Source organism: Protomyctophum bolini, assembly GCF_963924005.1.
Source record: "Protomyctophum bolini genome assembly, chromosome: 16".
Classification (NCBI taxonomy): Eukaryota; Metazoa; Chordata; class Actinopteri; order Myctophiformes; family Myctophidae; genus Protomyctophum; species Protomyctophum bolini.
This window is the reverse complement of record NC_137877.1, coordinates 26,673,975-26,693,131: the sequence shown is the minus strand read 5'-3', so window position 1 is coordinate 26,693,131 and position 19,157 is coordinate 26,673,975. Positions and strand designations below refer to the sequence as shown.

Below are 19,157 nucleotides of genomic sequence, written 5' to 3'. Positions count from 1 at the left end.
AAAGGCTAAACGTATGCAATTTAGATAGCATTTTATGTAGACATACTGTAGCACTATATACTGTATACATAGTATAGTTTCATTGTACATATATTCTATACTGTTGGACGATGTTGGTTCTTAGCTTACTTCTGATCCTTGATGATTATTTCTATGTATTTGATGTAGTAGAACAGTGCCCGTTGGGGGTGATCAGGTGTGATCAATTGGCTAATAAAGGGCGAGGTTGCGCTTGTGCATTGTGATGTCGGAACAGGCCAGCTCCATATATGGAGATCTAGGGGTGATCTGGATTTGGGCCCTGTCCGGAGCCTGGACAGAGGCTATTTTGCTGCACTCCCTGTGGTGGTGTGGAACGTGTGTCGAATTTGAGCATTTATGGACAGCTAGATTACCATGTGTTGTTCTTGCTTACTGTAAATCGCTCTGGATTAAGAACGTCTGCTGCAGTAAATGCCTAAATTGTATTTATTGTAAATCAGCTATTTTCACTACTTTCGTGCCATTCTCTTGAATGGCGAAGCAGGGCAAAACATAAACAAGTTGAAATATGGAGATACAAGGTTTCTGCCTAACATCAATGATACTAGCTATAAAAAAGTAATAAAAAGGAGAGTATGGGAGAGGGAAAGAGTTGAGGGGGAAAGTACGGCTGACCTCTGTATCGCACATTTCACCTCCCACCATAACAACCGGTCGTAACCGGCAGCACCTGGTGCCCATATTACATCTCATACTCTCACACACACACACACACACACACACACACACACACACACACTTTCATTTACGCAAGCACATTCCTGATTTTCCGCACTTAATATTTTCTATATATTGTTTTCTGTTATGGGCACGCACATACACACGCACACAGGCGACACACACACACACACACACACACACACACACACACACACACACACACACACACACACGCACACACACACAGTCCTTGCGGTGAGTAATGTAAAAGTGATGTAATGGTTTTTTTTGTGGTTGGTGGGTAAACGATCCTTGAAATTGCAAAAAAAAGTCTAGAATGAGTATGTGAGAGTAGCCATAAATATTGGAATAGTAAGTCATAACTTAAGTGTGTGTGTGTGTGTGTGTGCGTGCGCGCCCAAATGGTCCTGCATGTGAGGGAGCGTGGGAGAATTCACAATTTTGTTCTTTTGCCTCTGCATGCGCTCTCGTGACTCTCGTCTGAAGGTGTGCACGTGAGTGTGTGTTAAACCTCAGCCACAATAGAAAAACACAGACCTGCAAGCTCACAACGCACTGCGGACGCGGCATGCCGTGAGCTTGTAGGTCTGTGCATTTCGCCGCGGGACACCGTCGTGCTGCAGTGCATAGATCCCGCTTTCCTCATTTGGGTGTGCGTGTGTGTTGAGCGTGCGTCCGCACGCCTGTGCACATATATAAACAGAGTGAAAAGCAATGTCGTAATTTAGCCCCTTATAATGCTCTCTCTCTCTCGCGCTCTCTCTCCCCGGCAAAGTCATTACCGCTGAATCAAAGTGTCCTTTTTATACGTGGAAACAGATTTAGTGTAAATTGCTTATTGAAATAGCATGGCCAGCACATTATACTTTGTGGAGAGACGCGGTGCATTAGAGCAGATAGGGTTATTTAGAGACCAACAGGAGAAACGCGGTGCATTAGAGCAGATAGGGTTATTTAGAGACCAACAGGAGAAACGCGGTGCATTAGAGCAGATAGGGTTATTTAGAGACCAACAGGAGAAACGCGGTGCATTAGAGCAGATAGGGTTATTTAGAGACCAACAGGAGAAACGCGCTGCATTAGAGCAGATAGGGTTATTTAGAGACCAACAGGAGAAACGCGGTGCATTAGAGCAGATAGGGTTATTTAGAGACCAACAGGAGAAACGCGCTGCATTAGAGCAGATAGGGTTATTTAGAGACCAACAGGAGAAACGCGCTGCATTAGAGCAGATAGGGTTATTTAGAGACCAACAGGAGAAACGCGCTGCATTAGAGCAGATAGGGTTATTTAGAGACCAACAGGAGAAACGCGCTGCATTAGAGCAGATAGGGTTATTTAGAGACCAACAGGAGAAACGCGCTGCATTAGAGCAGATAGGGTTATTTAGAGACCAACAGGAGAAACGCGCTGCATTAGAGCAGATAGGGTTATTTAGAGACCAACAGGGTGCATTAGAGCGGTGCATTAGAGCAGATAGGGTTATTTAGAGACCAACAGGAGAAACGCGCTGCATTAGAGCAGATAGGGTTATTTAGAGACCAACAGGGTGCATTAGAGCGGTGCATTAGAGCAGATAGGGTTATTTAGAGACCAACAGGGTGCATTAGAGCGGTGCATTAGAGCAGATAGGGTTATTTAGAGACCAACAGGGTGCATTAGAGCGGTGCATTAGAGCAGATAGGGTTATTTAGAGACCAACAGGCGGAAAACATAATGAAGGTAAATAGGTTTGTCTACTCTGGGCACGTCGCTTCAACTTGATGCTTTTGTTTGATTTGTGTTTATTTGTTTATTTTTCTCCGCAGGGCACAGGGCTCTGTATGTACTGTATGTGGTCTGGTCAGTATAGCCTCGGAAGTCACATGCGTTTTTGAGGGACGTTAGCCCCCCTTATGTCCAGCTTTGAGTGTCTGTGTAAACACAAACATTGAAGACAAGAGTATGTAAACACAAACATTGAAGACAAAAGTGAGGACGCAAAGTGTGATTGGCCGGCGTGATTGGGTGGGTTACGATGTGCCATTGGTTGAGAATGAGATGATGTATGATGATAAGAGCACATATGAAAAGAGAAGGGAACCCGCACACTCATATGCTCCAAAAGATAAATGTATTGATGACGTTTCGAGCCAAGGCTCTTCATCTGGTCAAACCAGTTTGACCAGATGAAGAGCCTTGGCTCGAAACTGTTTGAGCGGTGCTAGCCCTCCTATATACAGGTTTAATGTTTGTTATTAGTTCAATGTTTGTTTTAAAAACACCATTGACAATAAAGATAATTTTATTTAAATTATTGTTTTACATCATGTTGTAAGATGATAAGAGCGCCTCACTTCACACGGGTGTGATTTTTATTTGTGTAGATTTCCGTCCTACACAAACAATACATTCCCATTGACGATGAATGGAGAATTTGACGTCATAGTGTCTGAGCAAATAGTCATAGTCAAACATTTGCGTGATTTTCAAACTCTCCTTGGGTGATTGTAATCTGTGGGAAGTATGTCTCTGATGTCTTGGTACATACAGTGGGCGGACGGTTAGGAAGTGTAGCTCAGTCTCTACCTCGTTTTGTGTGCAGTGAGTGCATAGTCTGTCTTCTCTCTCTCTCTCTCTCTCTCTCTCTCATATATTTTGAATGTGTGTTGGTTCTGCCAACATTGTAGTTGTGTAGTTAATACGGTAGACCAGGTGCACAGCAGTTACAATGCTCTGCTTCCAACTACAGTAATCCCACTACAATAGGACCACCGCTGTGCCATTCACACACAGTCTGAGCCTCCTCTGCAGTGGTCCATGCACATATACTTCAACAACACACACACACACACACACACACACACACACACACACACACACATACAAGATTAGGACTCGTTCGAAACAGTAGTGAGCACAAGTGCGTGCATCCAACAATCCAACAATGCCAAATTCAATTATATGCCGATGACACAGTCATCCACACATCAAATTCCGACATTGCCCAAATCCAGTGTACATTACAGGCTGACTTTGATGCAGTTCAAAGATGGTTCCATCTTAACAAGCTGATATTAAACAAAAAGAAATCTGTTAGCATGGTCTTTTCCACAAGACCAACTTCTTTGCCTCTAGCAATTACATTTGCTGACGGCACACAGCTCGAAATGGTTGACAAATTTAAATATCTCGGCCTTTGGCTCGACCCTCAACTGACATTCGAGCCTCACATCACCTCTGTTATCCAGAAAGTTAATTTCAGCCTGAAAATTCTATATCGATCAATTAACTGTTTCACCCTTCAGGTCAGGAAAAGAATCATCTCTCAACTAATTCTCCCTATCTTAGACTATGCTGACATTGTTTACCAAAATACCTCCGATACACACCTCTATCCCCTCAACGTAACATACAACAATCTCTGTAGATTTATACTGAGGTGTCCCTATATGACCCACCACTGTACCCTGTACGAGTCCCTCAACTGGCTAACACCAAAAGCTCGAAGACACTCTCACTGGCTTCTATTTATCTTTAAATGCATACACTTCAATTACCCGGAATACTTAAAACAATATCTACGTCCCTTCAGCTCACCTTACAACCTGAGGCACACTGACCATCTTTACCTTACAGTCCCCACCAACATCAGAAAAGTAGTTGGTCGGCGTGCTTTTAAATTTAAAGCTCCTGTTGACTGGAACAATCTCCCCAGTTCCCTCAGATCCATTAACTCCTTCAATATTTTTAAAGTGTCTATCTTTACCCATCTCCAAATACCATGCTCCTGCTTCTAAATGCCTCCTATTGTTTGGATTGTTCTCTCTCTCCTTACATCATGTGGCAAATGTTCTACTTACTATTTACTATTTACTATTTACTATTTACTATTTTCAAGTGCATGTTTGTACTCTGTTATGATGTATTGACAATGTTGCTAATGCATCCTCACGTCCGTCATGATGCTCGGCCTGATGTTCTTCCGATGTATGTTCATCATCTTGTATACTATACTATATTGACTTATTGATACCATGTTGTGGGTGAATAGGTGGGATGGGAGCAGCTAGTTTTAGGAGAGCTTTGTTGTTTGTTTTGTCCTCGATTATGTATGTATGATTGTACTTGTTGTATTGTCTTGTATTTACTGTATGTTGCTGGACCCCCTCGAAAACGAGATGATGCATCTCAAGGGGATATCCTTTCTCAATAAAGGTTCATATAAAAGAGGAACCACAGTTTCGAACAAGTTCTAATCCTGTTGTGTGCGTATGTCATGTACACACACACACACACACACACACACACACACACACACACACAGTGTACCGGTGCGCTTCCGTCCAGACTCTGTCTCCCCGGTGGTCAGCGCTTTGAAGACCACCTTCACAAACAATGAACCGAAGAGACAGATGGACAGTGGAGCATTGGGTTCTGCCCAACCAGGGGTCCTTGGGGTATAGCGTCACAAACATTTTAACCACTTTAACCATTAGAATATATATCATTTCTTTAACCAAAGATCTTTAACTAAGTCTTAGCTTCTGGAGACCCCTGGCACAACATCATGTTGAGATGGGGGTCCACATCCAAATCACATATCATTTTGAGGGTCCTTAACTTGAAACAGTTTGGGAACCGCTGAAGTAGAGAAACGGGGTGAGGTTTGGAGGGGCTCTGGCAGTGCTACCCTCCCCTTCTCTCTCTCTCTCTCTCTCTCTCTCTCTCTCTCTCTCTCTCACGGTGAGGATCAGTGAAGTGGCAGGTGGATAAAGGGCACACCTGCTCCCTTCATATCTCTCTCTCTCTCTCTCTCTCACTCCCCTCTCCTTTTCACTGAAGCGGCCTGTATACCATCTCACTGAACGGCACAAATGTATTTTGTGTGTGTGTGTGTGTGTGTGTGTGTGTGTGTGTGTGTGTGTGTGTGTGTGTGTGTGTGTGTGTGTGTGTGTGTGTGTGTGTGTGTGTGTGTGTGTGTGTGTGTGTGTGTGTGTGTGTGTGTGTGTGTGTGTGTGTGTGTGTGTGTGTGTGTGTGTGTGTGTGTGTGTGTGCATGTGTGCGCATGCATGCGGATCAGAGGCAGAGATGGGTTGGTTGTTACATTAATGTGGGCTATTCATTAGCCTTAGCCTGATTAATTCTACCCCCTCCTCTTCTTTCCTCACCTCTCCCCTCCCTCCTCCTCCACCTTTCCCCTTTCCTCGACTATTCCTCTAACCCCCCCCCCCCCCCCCCCCCCCCCTCTACCTGTTTTCCTCTCCATCTCTTGTTGCTGGGTAATATCGGGATTAACGGACGCTGGCAGAGTGTGATGAAACAGCAGTTTTTCTATTGTGTGCACAGTTTGCTTGTGTGTTTTCATCTTGACCTCCTTCTCTCACTCTATATTGACCGTCTGTCTGTCTGCAGTGTTATCAGTTTGTGGTTTTACTGACAGATGGATGCTTGTTTCAGCACTTCAGAGAGAGAGAGGCATAGCAAAAAGTTCATACAAGCACATGGAGTGAGAGAACGTCGGGAGAGGATTAATGGCTGTGCTCTGTTGGATAACTTAATAAAATAAAGACATTAATATATACACACACACACGCGCGCACGTACACGCACACTGGGTGGGATAGGGAGCGGAACATGATGGGACATCCCATAGCAGACACTGCACTAATCCACATTTGAAGAGAGAGAGAGAGAGAGAGAGAGAGACAGAGAGAGAGAGAGAGAGAGAGAGACAGAGAGAGACAGAGAGAGAGAGACAGAGAGACACAGAAAGAGAGACAGAGAGATCAGAAAGATGGATGGCGGTGCTAAAGCCTGGAGTCTCCGTCACAGAGACAGACGGCTGCGGTTGGGGAGTTGTCATTGTGTTCTCTCTGGGACGGCTTCACAGACCATAGGATTAAGCTGTGCGTCTAAACAATGCATCGCTGGGCTCCATGGGAAGTGATGCGTCTACAGACTCGGACACCACTTCACTGGGGGACAAATGGTTTTGAGAGACAGATGCTACGCCTCACACACAGTCACACACACACACACACACACACGCACACACAGGCACACTCCTCTCTTACTGTCGCTCATGCGTGACATTTTAATACACACATGCGGTAGCTCCTCACATAATAGGTTATGCGTGAACGACCAACATGATGTGTGTGCACTGTATGTCTGTGTGGCAGTGTGTGACTGCCCATGTTCCATATGGGGGGGGGGGGGGGGGGGGGGGGTGTGCGCATGGTGTCGATGTTCCCCTCATCACTCTGTCGTCGGCTGTTTGAACGCCGCGTCATGTGACATGTCAAATCAAGCAGAGAGAGTAAGGTGACAGTTACAGGAGAAATGTAACATGTCAGAGAGAGAGAGAGAGACCTGCGTGGAGCATCAGTCAAGCAAAATATGCTACATTATCATTGTATGTGTTAAAAGTGTCTGTCAGCCACGGTTGCTGAGCAGCTATCAGAGATTTTTCTGCTCTACCCACTTTGTTTTGCCGCCTTTAAGTTATTGCCCTTTTTTAATGTTTTGTCTTATGCTATTATTGATTTTTCTTTGATTTTGATGTTTTTGTCTTGTTCTTTTGTTCTGTAAAGCACTTTGCGCTGCATTTGATGTCCTGGAAGGTGCTCTATAAATAAAGTTTATTAATATGATCGTCACTTCATCTCCTAGTGGAGTTGTTTAGAAACATGACATTCTGTTTTCAGCCCCTGGAAGTTACTGAGGAATGGCTAACGTAGTGCTAATGGAGGGGGGGATGCTAAAGACATGCACGCACATGTAGACTGACAAAAAAAAGGAAATGCCGAACATAACAGATATATGTACTGTGTGTGTGTGTGTGTGTGTGTGTGTGTGTGTGTGTGTGTGTGTGTTTGTGTGTGTGTGTGTGTGCGTGTGTGCGCAGCCTGACCAGAACCGTGGAGATCTCAGGAGAGCACGGCCCCCTGGGAATTCACGTGGTTCCCTACTGCTCCTCACTCAGCGGACGGTGAGTGTTCGCTACACTTGTTTGTTCATAGCTTATTGTTTTTTAAACTGATGATGTATTGGGACAAATAATGATCTCAGTGGAACTGACTGAGGAGCAGCGCCAACACAATGGAAGACGGATCTGTGTGTCTTGTGGGTGTGTGCACGGGTCAGCCGGTGGGCAGGGACTTCCTGGAGGTCAGGGTGAACGTTTATGTCTGTCCTCGTGACTGACCCGACACCCGACCTCCATCATCCTGCAACACTTCTCCTCTTTCCCCTCCTACTGATCATATCTTTCCTTCACCACCCTCCCTTGGTAACGTGCCAATGTTCTGACCGCTCTTTAGTCCGACCATTAGTAACCCCATCCCTAACTTTTTCAGACCTGGTTCCGAGATTGAAGAACCAGAATCGATTAAATCGTATTTGGAACCATTTCTTATCACACTGTCAGAGCTGGTATGTGGACTTGACGTCTGCTATGCAGTAGTCTCGCGTAGCCAGACAGCTATTCCACAATCTCCGAATGCTGTCTGGAACTACACCTCCCAGAATCCCAGTAAGGAAGCTGGTATTTCTGTTCACGGAAATATATTTTAAAATATCTTTACATTTACTTTTTTCAATAAACATTTCTGCTAAGCAGCACGCTATATATGCTTAGATGATTTCTATTTATATTAGGATAAATTATTATGGAAAATAATAATTTATCTCAAATAATTGCAATTAAGCGATTAGCAATTGTGACAGGCCTCCTCCGTAACCCAAAACAACAATGGCGAAGGTGGTCACGTCGATCGGATGAATCACTCGCTAAGAGTCTTTAGATGCATTCATATTTTAGATGCGCGGTCACAGGGAAGAGCTATTGAGCCACTAAACACAGTCACTGTATTTATCCAGCGCTTTTTAAAATGGAACACGGAGCTATTGCAAGAGGGGAGCTTTGATTAGCGGTAAGCCAACTTTATAGTTTTATCATTAAATAGAGCGCTAATTAACCCGTTAAAGATGTCGGCGGCGGAGCGGGATTTCATTAAAAAGACGTTAAAGGAGTCCTTAGCCAGGGTTGAGTTGAGAGGGAATTGTTAAGGAACCAGAAGGTTCCCAAACGTATCCCTAACCCTAAGACGCACACAGGGTGAGTCTTGGGCCCAAACCGCACACATAAATGCAACCCTTTGCAACTGCCATTGGGGATCATGGTTTAGTGCAACTATACATGCAACTACTAAGGAATTGCATGGCCAATCACTGGTGCGGTTTGGGCTTTGACCGGCCACGTTGTCAGGCTAGCACGACATCAGGCTAATGTACGGTCCCCCCACCCTAACGGATCGTCCTGCAATCTTTTTTTTATATAATTCAACCGAAACGTACATTTTGTAATCACAACCCACAGCTTATGCTGTCTATGTCTATGGGAAAACAGTTTTTAGAATCCTAATATCTTGGATTCTTCTTCCAGGCTGATAATTATGACAATTATGGAAAATAATAAATAATTGCGATTATCTCAAATAATTGCAATTAAGCGATTAGCATTAATTCCTCTCCTCTCCTCTCCTCTCCTCTCCTCTCCTCTCCTCTCCTCTCCTCTCCTCTCCTCTCCTCTCTGTGTGTCTCGTGTTCTCCATGGCTCATTAAGCTGACTCTTGTGGAGGAAATGAGTGAGGCTAAAGGGTAAAGAAAGAAGGTCAGAGGTTTCCACTACTGAAATAGATGTTTGTCTTTCTGTCTGTCTGTCACTTATTTCACTGCCTGCTATTCTACCTCAACTTTACTGTTACTTTACTGTTAGTGTGTGTGTGTGTGTGTGTGTGTGTGTGTGTGTGTGTGTCCGTGCGTGGTTAGGGCTAAGCGATATCGTGATCAATATCGTTGAGACGATAAAATGACTCCACAATGTGCCTTTTCAGAAATATTGTGATACAGTGAATGCACATTCTATGGTTTGCAGTTCTACCTTAATTTATACTTCTGTAGAACGATGGGAAACTAATACGTATTATGGTGTAAATGGTCTGACTCATTTCTCGTAGTTTTTATTATCTTGTAGGTACTTGTACTTACGTTACGTAAATATAATATTGTGATAATATTGTGTATCGTGATACTGCTTGGAAAACATATTATGAATGGTGATATTATATTTTTCCATATCGCCCACCCCTACGTGCGGGAGAGATTTCCGTAATTTGGCCAGTGCAGTAGCTAATTATGTGCAGTTGTTAATTATGAATGCACAGTATGTATGAAGACACACATATTTGGACTGGTAACAACAGTTGTTAATGCTTCTCGTGTGTGTGTGTGTGTGTGTGTGTGTGTGTGTGTGTGTCTGTGTGTGAGAGACAGCCATGTCTAAATGAACCATATGGTCGGTCTCAGTGGGCTGTCCCATTACCGACACTCCAGCCTTCTAAAAACATCCCCAGGGTCACTCCAAGAAGGAGTGTGTGTGCGCGTGCACGCACGTGAATTTGCGTTCTTTGTGAGCGAATGTGTGTGTGGTTTAAAAAAAAAGATTGTTCACTATCCCTGAAGGCTTTTCAAGGCCACCCTGTCAAAGCTGGACCTCTCTATTACTGCCAGTCAAACTTTTATGTCAAGGATAGGACTGTCACGATGACTAATTCAAGTTGACAATTAATTGTCACACTAATAATTGTGTTTTAATTGTTTTGTGAATTAGGAATAAAAAACTACTTCTGCTTGCCTCATAATCAAAGAAATGCACAGGACAAATAACTGCACAAAGAAATTACTGACATATTGATTCCTTTTATGCTTACCAAAGCTTGGAAATAGCTGATCTACAAGCTTCCAACACGTCACTGCTTTTTAATGGATGAACATTTCTTGAACATGCAAACAATTATGACAAAATAATTACGATTAGATGATTATGTAATAATTGTGGAAGGGCCTAGTCAAGCACCCCAAATTGTGTTTGGTCGCAGACCCCCATCTGAAAATGTTTTGTACCATGGACCATATCTAAACACGCACATTTCAAAAATGTTCATAAACAGCAGATGTGCTTGCAGTGCGTCACTTTGCGCAGCGAGCTTGTACATCTGCTGTTTTTGAATAGCCAACGTGTACAATTTGGATAAAGTGGTTAAAATGACGGGGCGCCCCCAAGTACCCCTCCCCCCAGAAGGAGGGGAGGACACTGGAGCAGCACGGACATTTAGAGCCTTTTATTCGGTGCTTCAGTAGACTGACAGGGAAGAGAGAGAGAGAGAGAGAGCGGGGAGTGACACGCAGCAAATGTCGTCTGGATTGGGATTTGAACCCGCGACACGCTGTGAGGCTGGATTAGGAGCCTATAGGTGCCTGGACGTATACACTACACTAGCCATCCGGGCCGCATCACAATAATTTATAACCACTTTATACATTCATACGTTGGCTATTAAAATGGCAGATGTACAAGCTCACAGCGCATCACTTTGTGTCGTGCTCCGAGCTTGTACGTCTGCTATCTTTGAGATTTTTTGAATAATTGTGAAAATGTATATATGTGTTAACACAATTATCTAATCTTCTTGAGGTCCCTGCCACAAAACACTTTAAGATGGGCGTATATATAATGGGGTCCCATATTTGGGGGCAGTAAAAAGTTTTACTGATGTATGCAACATACAGTATGAACCATGTCTCTCTCTCTCTCTCTCTTACTCCCCTATCTCTCCCCTCCCTGCAGGTCTCTGGGTCTGTACATCCGTGGGGTGGAGGAGGAGAGTCGATCCAAGAAAGAGGGCTTGTTCCAGGAGGAGGAGTGCATCGTGAAGATCAACCACACCGACCTCATGGACAAGACCTTCAGCCAGTGAGTGGGCCTTGTACTGAGCACTGAGCATACAAGAGTAGCAAATCTACACCAGCTCAAAAACGCTCCCATCTCGTCCATCCGCTACTTTCCAATTTCAATCCCAAAAAGCAACATTTATTCATTATTATAACTTTTTGGACATGTGAGGTTTCCACCCGACAAAGTCAAAAATCCTAGGTCGGTCAGGTCCGACAGTGTGTGGGCGCAAGCCTGCACTGAAACCCCTTTGAAGTCCAGCACAACCTCTCTCTCTCTCTCTTTCTTTCTTACTCTCTCTCTCTCTCTCTCTCTCTCTCTCTCTCCCCCCTCTGTCCATTTCACTCTGTTCATTGTCAGACAGGCTTATCTTCAGCATTGTACTGACATCACAGGCAAAAGCGGAACGGACAGTTAACAGATGTTTGGAGAGCAGCTCTGTGTGTGTGTGTGTGTGAGAGCCACCTATTGTACGTTCCGGGGCGACTCATCTCGTCTCATCAAAGGACATATTTGTGTCCGTGATGTGTGGGGATGCCTTTTATTTATTTATTTTCTTTGACGAGTCACACAATGCAGGTCGCATCGTGTCTCGCTGGGTCTGCTCAATTGGCCCCGCCGCCGCGAACGCGGGAAAATGAGCCGAGGTACATTACAATGACATTACGGAGTGGGTGGTGTGTGAATGAAAACCCCCTCACCCCGATCCCAACTGGGCCGGGGCCATTTTTAGAAACATCTGGTAAAGCCATCGCCGTTGGATTACGCTGGCCAAAGGTATCGCCAGCCGTTCGTGGGATTAGCGCATGTCTGTGAATGTCATAATGATTATAGTACATTACAATGTCAATACGTGTACCGCACAATAGCCGCGGTCCAGCTGTGACTGCCGTTAATAGGATTATGCTGGATGTGAGGTGGGTTATCCCCCACTGTATAGGTAAATGGATTAGTAGCAGAGAGGCGCGCACCCTATTGTCCAAAAGACAGGTTTTGGACACACGCAGGACGCAACACACATACACACGCACGTACTATACAGAACATGGAGCGCGGCTGAGCTGGTCACAATTACAATATTGATTCGGAACACACTGCCCTTGGGGTTCAGGGCTTGGGAAAGTTAAAGAACGTGCACGCACACGTGCACACGTGCACACACGCACGCACAGCCGCACACACACATACCTGCCACACATGGCAGGTATACAGAGATAGTTTGGTCCAGGACATGTCAGTAGGTTGCTGTAAGTACGTAGACTAATCCTTACGCCCGCCATGTCCACAGACACGCACGCATGCATATATTGTGCATGATGGACAGTAAACACCAGTGGACTTTCTCCTCCATATTGACCTGTTCCACTGTAATAATGAGTCCAAACGGAGCACACGCAGGATGAACGCTGACAATTAGCACTTCATTACAACATTATGGGCTGGATGTGATACTGTACTTCAGTTGACCATCAGTCGGGATTAGATTATTCTTCACTTATTAAGATAATTAGAGCCACGGCTGTCCATTAAAGTGTACATTAGCGGGTCATCTGGGGGAACACAAAAATCTATGGAAAACTTGATAAAGTATATTAAAACCTCAGATTTATTTTTCTTTTGTTTTCAATCATTTTTCAATCTACAAAAGTGTGTCTGTGTGGCGCCAAGACTGCTCAATTGTGTCTTTATGAGATTTGGTCTCAGTGAGACGTGAGTCATAATGTAAGCCCTGAGGTTGAAGAATAATAAGGCTTAGTCAGAAAGGATGTTCTGGGGCTACATCAACCTAGCCTGGCCAATAAGCCAGACGCCAATCTGCCATTGGCAAACAATATACCACGCGACAGTGTGATACGAGTCTGGCTTATTAGCCAGGCTAGCATAAACCGTCCGTTGTATACTTGAAACGTCCCTGGTTCGAAAAACCCTGTCTAAAACATAATCATCTTTAACCATCAAGCCCTCGTTCATATTTTGTCATATATATATTATGGTGTCGCGTTGTGAAAATATCCTCTATGCAAGCTAACAGTGCATTGCACATGTAAACATTGAGATAAGTAAATGAATAAACAAACAAAAATAAATCCTCCGCAGGTCAACATTGCACACGCAACAAGGGTCGTCCAACTGTGCTCCGGGTTGCGTTCAGTCACGCCGCACACTGGCGCGGAACTCAAACACCCACGGTATCCACCTACAAGTGCTACAGCCTAATTGAGTCTCTGCTTACCAGAATATGGTATTCGTAATAGATATAACAGGAATGCAGGGAAAACAATAGGACCGTAATGCAATAGACGTTTTAACAAACCCGATTTCCTCCCTTGATTACCGGGTTGAATAATGAGGCGGAGTGGAGAAGTCTGTTATTTTGTCAGTGGACTCATTACCTCCGCGCAGAACTGTTTTCAAAGCATTCCTGATGCATATATATACCTTCCTCAACTCAAGTCTCGGGTTACGAGAATATCATAATTGTGATTTATCAAATAATCACGCAAGAGAAAGGAAACAAAAGGAGGCCTAATCCAATCTTAATTTAAGGGAAACCGGATTTTCTCTGTTGGTTAGCGGAGGTGAGTGATGGCGCGCGTTGATCGCCACTGACACGGCAGTCCCTTCTAACTCACTTAGCAACGGAGGGAAAGAATCTGACGGAGGTGACTCCGGGGAGTCATCCCTCTTCTAGAGATGCTAGATCTTACTGAAGCAGCCAACAGGTGTCGGGGACACCAACGTCATCCCTCTTCTAGATATCCTAGATCTTACTGAAGCAGCCAACAGGTGTCGGGGACACCAACGTCATCCCTCTTCTAGATATCCTAGATCTTACTGAAGCAGCCAAAAGGTGTCGGGGACACCAACGTCATCCCTCTTCTAGATATCCTAGATCTTACTGAAGCAGCCAGGTGTCTGGGACACCAACGTCATCCCTCTTCTAGATATCCTAGATCTTACTGAAGCAGCCAGGTGTCTGGGACGCCACCGTCGTATCCGTACGAGGTGGGAGGTAAGGGAGCGCTCGTTTTCGGTGTGCTGTCCCGCCCCACCCTGCTGGAAATACAGAATTATCCGTAATAAAATCCAGCATCGAAGGCATTCTTTCAGCAATAATTAGACCGATCGAACCCGCCGTTCCCTGCCATGCCCGATCAGTCACAGAGATAATGAACAGTTAAAATCTAATTTTACTTCATATTATTACGTTACAATTATTGTGTGTACATTATTATGTGAAGGATGATTGGGCAGAAGGCATGTGGTTCCTTTACTAATGTAATTGTACTGTACATGAGCAAGTAGCCTCATTTAAACTATGTATTATATAGATTAGTCGCTCTGTCATTTTGTCATTGCCTGAGAATATTCAACCGAGGGCAGATATATCAAAGCAAGGCTGGGTGCTGTGCCTCTTTGTTGTCTTGTTTTTTTAATAAGGCAAACGGGAAAATAGCCTTTGATCAACACTTAATAAATACATTAACGTTAACAATATTGTCAACAAGGACATAGATCACATCAGTTCATAACAGTACTGTTTTTACTTCACATCCGGCTCAAGTAAATCAACATGAATGCAGTGGAATAGTTTAAACAATAATATATTATTTTCTCAACACAGTATAATTAGAACATTAATCAATGTAGTATAACGTCAGCTAATGAGATTTATTTAATTTAATAAATAAATGAACAGAAACGAGGACATTGTTCCTATCCGTTTCTAACAGTGCATATTGGTTAAATTAATCAACATTAATAGAACCATACATTTCTTAATTACTGAACAGTACAGTATAATTAGAACATGAATCCAATACCCTCACATCCCTATACTTTCATCAAATCTGTTTATTTGTAAAGCACACAAACAAGAAAAGTCTGTACAATAAAGTGCTGTACAATAAATTCAAGTGTAATCACATTCTGATAAACTGAATGTAGCATTCATGCCCCAGAGCCTCTGCCTGATGAACTAAAAAGCCTCATACTGTTTCTCCCCCTGAGCTACAGGGGATTCCCTTTAGTCTAGCGTTTGAGAGGATGTTGGCTTTCCACGCGAGGAGATCCGAGTTCGAATCCGGGGCGGCGCATAAAGAGAAACTTGAACAACCTGAAGTACACGTAGTAAGGATATTCTGTGTGGAGCAGCCAGGGAGATAGCTGAGGACCAGTGGTGGAAAACATACTGAAGTAAATGTATCAAATACTGCAATGTAGAAATACAAGTAAAAGTATTAAAGTACGCAATTCAAAATTGACTTGAGTTAAAGTACAAAGGTATGTGTATCAAAATGTACTTAAAGTGTAACAAGTAGAAAGTATGCAGAATGCTCTAACCTGAGACCTGAGATTCTACAAATGCCTTCTAAATCGGTAGTTCTCAAACATTTTAGTGCCAAGAACCCCCAGATATATATAAGTTAGGCCACGGACCCCCGGCCCCATCTGAAGATGTTTTGTGCCAGGGACCCCCATGAAGAGAATATCTGTGTTAAAAACTATTCTAAAGATTCAACATTTAAAGTGAGATTCATACTGCTTTTGTTTGGTTTTTTGTTTCTGCCCCCCAAATTATACATTATTCAGTAATTAGCCTGTTCATTTATATACCAGGGAAAAGTACTATTTGAACAATGAAATTAACTGTAAATAGAACTAATATGAATTATAATAGAGTAAATAATAATTGAAGTTCAGTACCATTTGCTAGATTACTTTAATGTACCGGAAGAGCAACATTTAATATCTTTTAAACAAAACTCTCTCTAAAACCTATTAACTCTATTCTGTATGTCTCTCTGTCTCTCTCTCTCTCTCTCTCTCTCTCTCTCTCTCAGGGCCCAGGAACTGTTCCGTCAAGCAATGCGCTCCCCAGTCGTCCGCTTGGAAGTAGTTCCCGCCACCAACAGGGAGCGATACGAGAGGAGCCTGATTGGTCAGCTCTTCATCAGTAACCCCGCCCCTGAGAGCAGTCCACGAATCACCAAGACCAAAGAACCACCTCCACCTGTTAAAGCCAAACCTGCCTTCAAACCCTCGGAGAATCCAGCCATGCGGTTGGCTGAGGACACTGCCACCCTGGAGGCTGCAGTCAGTGTGAGTTGTTGCTTCTATCAGGCCCGCTAGCTCAAAAGTTCAGCATATACACTGTGAATATGTTGACTAAATTCGCTGTCAAATAGATAGAGTAAAACAAGGCAATAAGGGCATTTCTCTGACCCACCCTTCTCCCATTGTTTATATTGTGTTTAGTTTCCAAGATGGCCGCAGCACCAGGAGGGGGTGGGGCGGAGGTGAGCGGGTGGGGTCGACATATGCCCTTACTGGGCTGCATTCACAAATTCAAGACACCTGTCTTGCGTTTGTCTTGTGTCTGTTTTTAATGACGTTCCAATGCATTTCCAATGGAAGCCCATATGGTTTGACCAAACATTTTGTTTGATGGGGGGAGGGGGGGCAGAACACATCCATCAAAGCTGTGTTCACACACAAGTCAGGTGTCAGACACAAGGCAAGTGTCTTGAATGCAGGGCATATGTCGACCCCGCCCGCTAATCTTCTTCCCACCCCCTCCTGGTGCTGTGGCCATCTTGGAAACTAAACATAATATAAACAATGTGAGAAGGGTGGGGCCGAGAAAGGCCCTTATTAGTCTTATAAGAATGCATTTGTTCCAAAGAGCGCTCTCACTATGCTAAGAAGGAAGCACATTTTTGTCCAAATTTGTATAAATGTTATACAGTAAAAGTAAGAAACCCTGTAACAGTGAGAGACGGAATACTCCCCACACTCTGAAAATAGCAGATCTATAGCTTGTGGCTATTTTCAGCATGCAACCAAGTGTAAAATCAGCCATCACGACACCATCAAAGCCTGCCAAATTGCATATTAGTCGACTAAAACTAGACTAACACTAAAACATTTCAAGTGACTAAAATGTGACAAACTAAATGTACTTTTAGTCAAAATACAAAAAAATCTAAATGTGCTGTCAAAATCAACACTGCTCGCTGGAACTAAGACGTCTTTGGTCACAAATCTAAGCATCACCATGGTGACATGCCCGACGTTCAAGAGATCGGCTGGCACAGTTACTTAGCAACAAGCTATGATGCGAGCTGCTGAATCTAATATGGCTGACAGTTTGACGTGTGCCCACTGTTTATCCCCTGCTCTGAATCTGTGGAAAGATACAGTTTTAGGTACGTTGATTGATGCTTCATAAACCTAGGGTCAGGACCCTGAAGGAGTCACAGGCTTTATTTATTGTCAGGATCCCTTATTCTTATTTTTTTGTAAGTATTGAGGTGAAAACAAACCTGTCCTCCATGGTGATAAATTCAAGCGATAATGGCACACTCTTTGCTGCTTTCCTTTTAGTTTTCTTTTAGTTTCCACTGCTGTGAACAACCTAACCTGACCTGTTACTTTGTCCAGTGGTGAAAAGTAATTTACAAGTACTCAAGTACTGTACTTGAGTAAAAAATATATATACTTTTACTTTCTGGAATATATAAAAAAAACTAAAACAGTACTTTTATTTCTACTCCACTACATATCAGACGCACATATTGTACTTTTACTCCACTACAATGATTTTAAAACTTTAGTTAGCAGGTACTTTGTAGATTATTATTACAAAACATACATTAAAGGTATTGTAGACAAGTTTCCAGTGTTTGTACACCGCATTGATCGAGTGTTTCCAAACAAATTAAAATCTAGCTCCACCCCCCTCCCCCCGTCATTCTATTGGCTGAGCCAGGTCACTTCAGGCTATGGGGTTGTTGTTGCTGCTGGGAGGGACGCTATGGATATTGCGCTCGTATGGCTAAATATGACATTAAAAAATTATGAATTTCTATCGATATCATAGTTACAACAATGACATTGAGTTGACATGTTTTTTAAGGGTAACTGTAGCGTAATCACAATATCACAAGACTGACACGACGAGTCCCGCAAATGAGGAAGTAGGAAGTAGTGGAGCAGACTCACTGGCTCTCAATTCAATTATCTTTCATTTGTAATCGTGCATATAAAACATATTGCCCCTCAAATGCCCCAGCCACTACAGCATCGTTCAACATGTGAACTACTTTGTCCACGGTTATTCATTGCAATGAAGAAAAATTGCTATGATGATCAGCGACGGCTTGTCACCGTTGGCGAGCACGGGTTGAATGCAAGCTTCAAGCCGGCCGGACCACCCAACCATGCGCTATACATAGCGATTCTCATAATTTCAACAGGCTTACATATTACATCATAAACATACTATTTCACATGAACAATGGTGAAACTAAGATATGGGGATAATATTATACTTGCAATGAAATCGCATTGCGTTTTCATTATAATACTGCTGGGTCGAACACACAGTCAGACCCTCGCGCTGTGATTGGCTAAGACTCCGCGTCACCCCCCACACAGACCCTCCTCCCAACACACTTTATTCCGTCCCGAGACAAAAACAACAGTGGATATAAACAGATACAAACACATAGAGGGAGACAAAGGGAGAGTGTATGTCTACAGGGCAGCAGCTCAGCATCAAAATATAGGGGAAGATAGAGGGAATAAGGCCACAAATATAGATAGATAAATATTTTGATTTTTGGCTGAAAACCTGCCTATATCACCTTTAACC

At 43.5% G+C, this 19,157-nt stretch overlaps 1 protein-coding gene across 9 annotated transcripts in view; it reads left to right on the top strand.

The window, feature by feature from the left end:
* LOC308331256 (partitioning defective 3 homolog B-like) overlaps positions 1–19,157 on the top strand; it is a 333,652-nt gene that overhangs the window by 87,488 nt on the left and 227,007 nt on the right. For all 9 annotated transcript variants that reach the window (XR_013965561.1, XR_013965562.1, XR_013965563.1 and 6 more), the window contains 3 exons: positions 7,613–7,696; positions 11,396–11,521; positions 16,345–16,603. Coding sequence is in view for 2 of the 9 variants with exons in the window: in XM_080786585.1 (XP_080642711.1) it covers positions 7,613–7,696; positions 11,396–11,521; positions 16,345–16,603 (469 nt within the window). In the remaining 7 variants the exon portion in view is untranslated. The remainder of the gene's footprint in view (positions 1–7,612; positions 7,697–11,395; positions 11,522–16,344; positions 16,604–19,157) is intronic.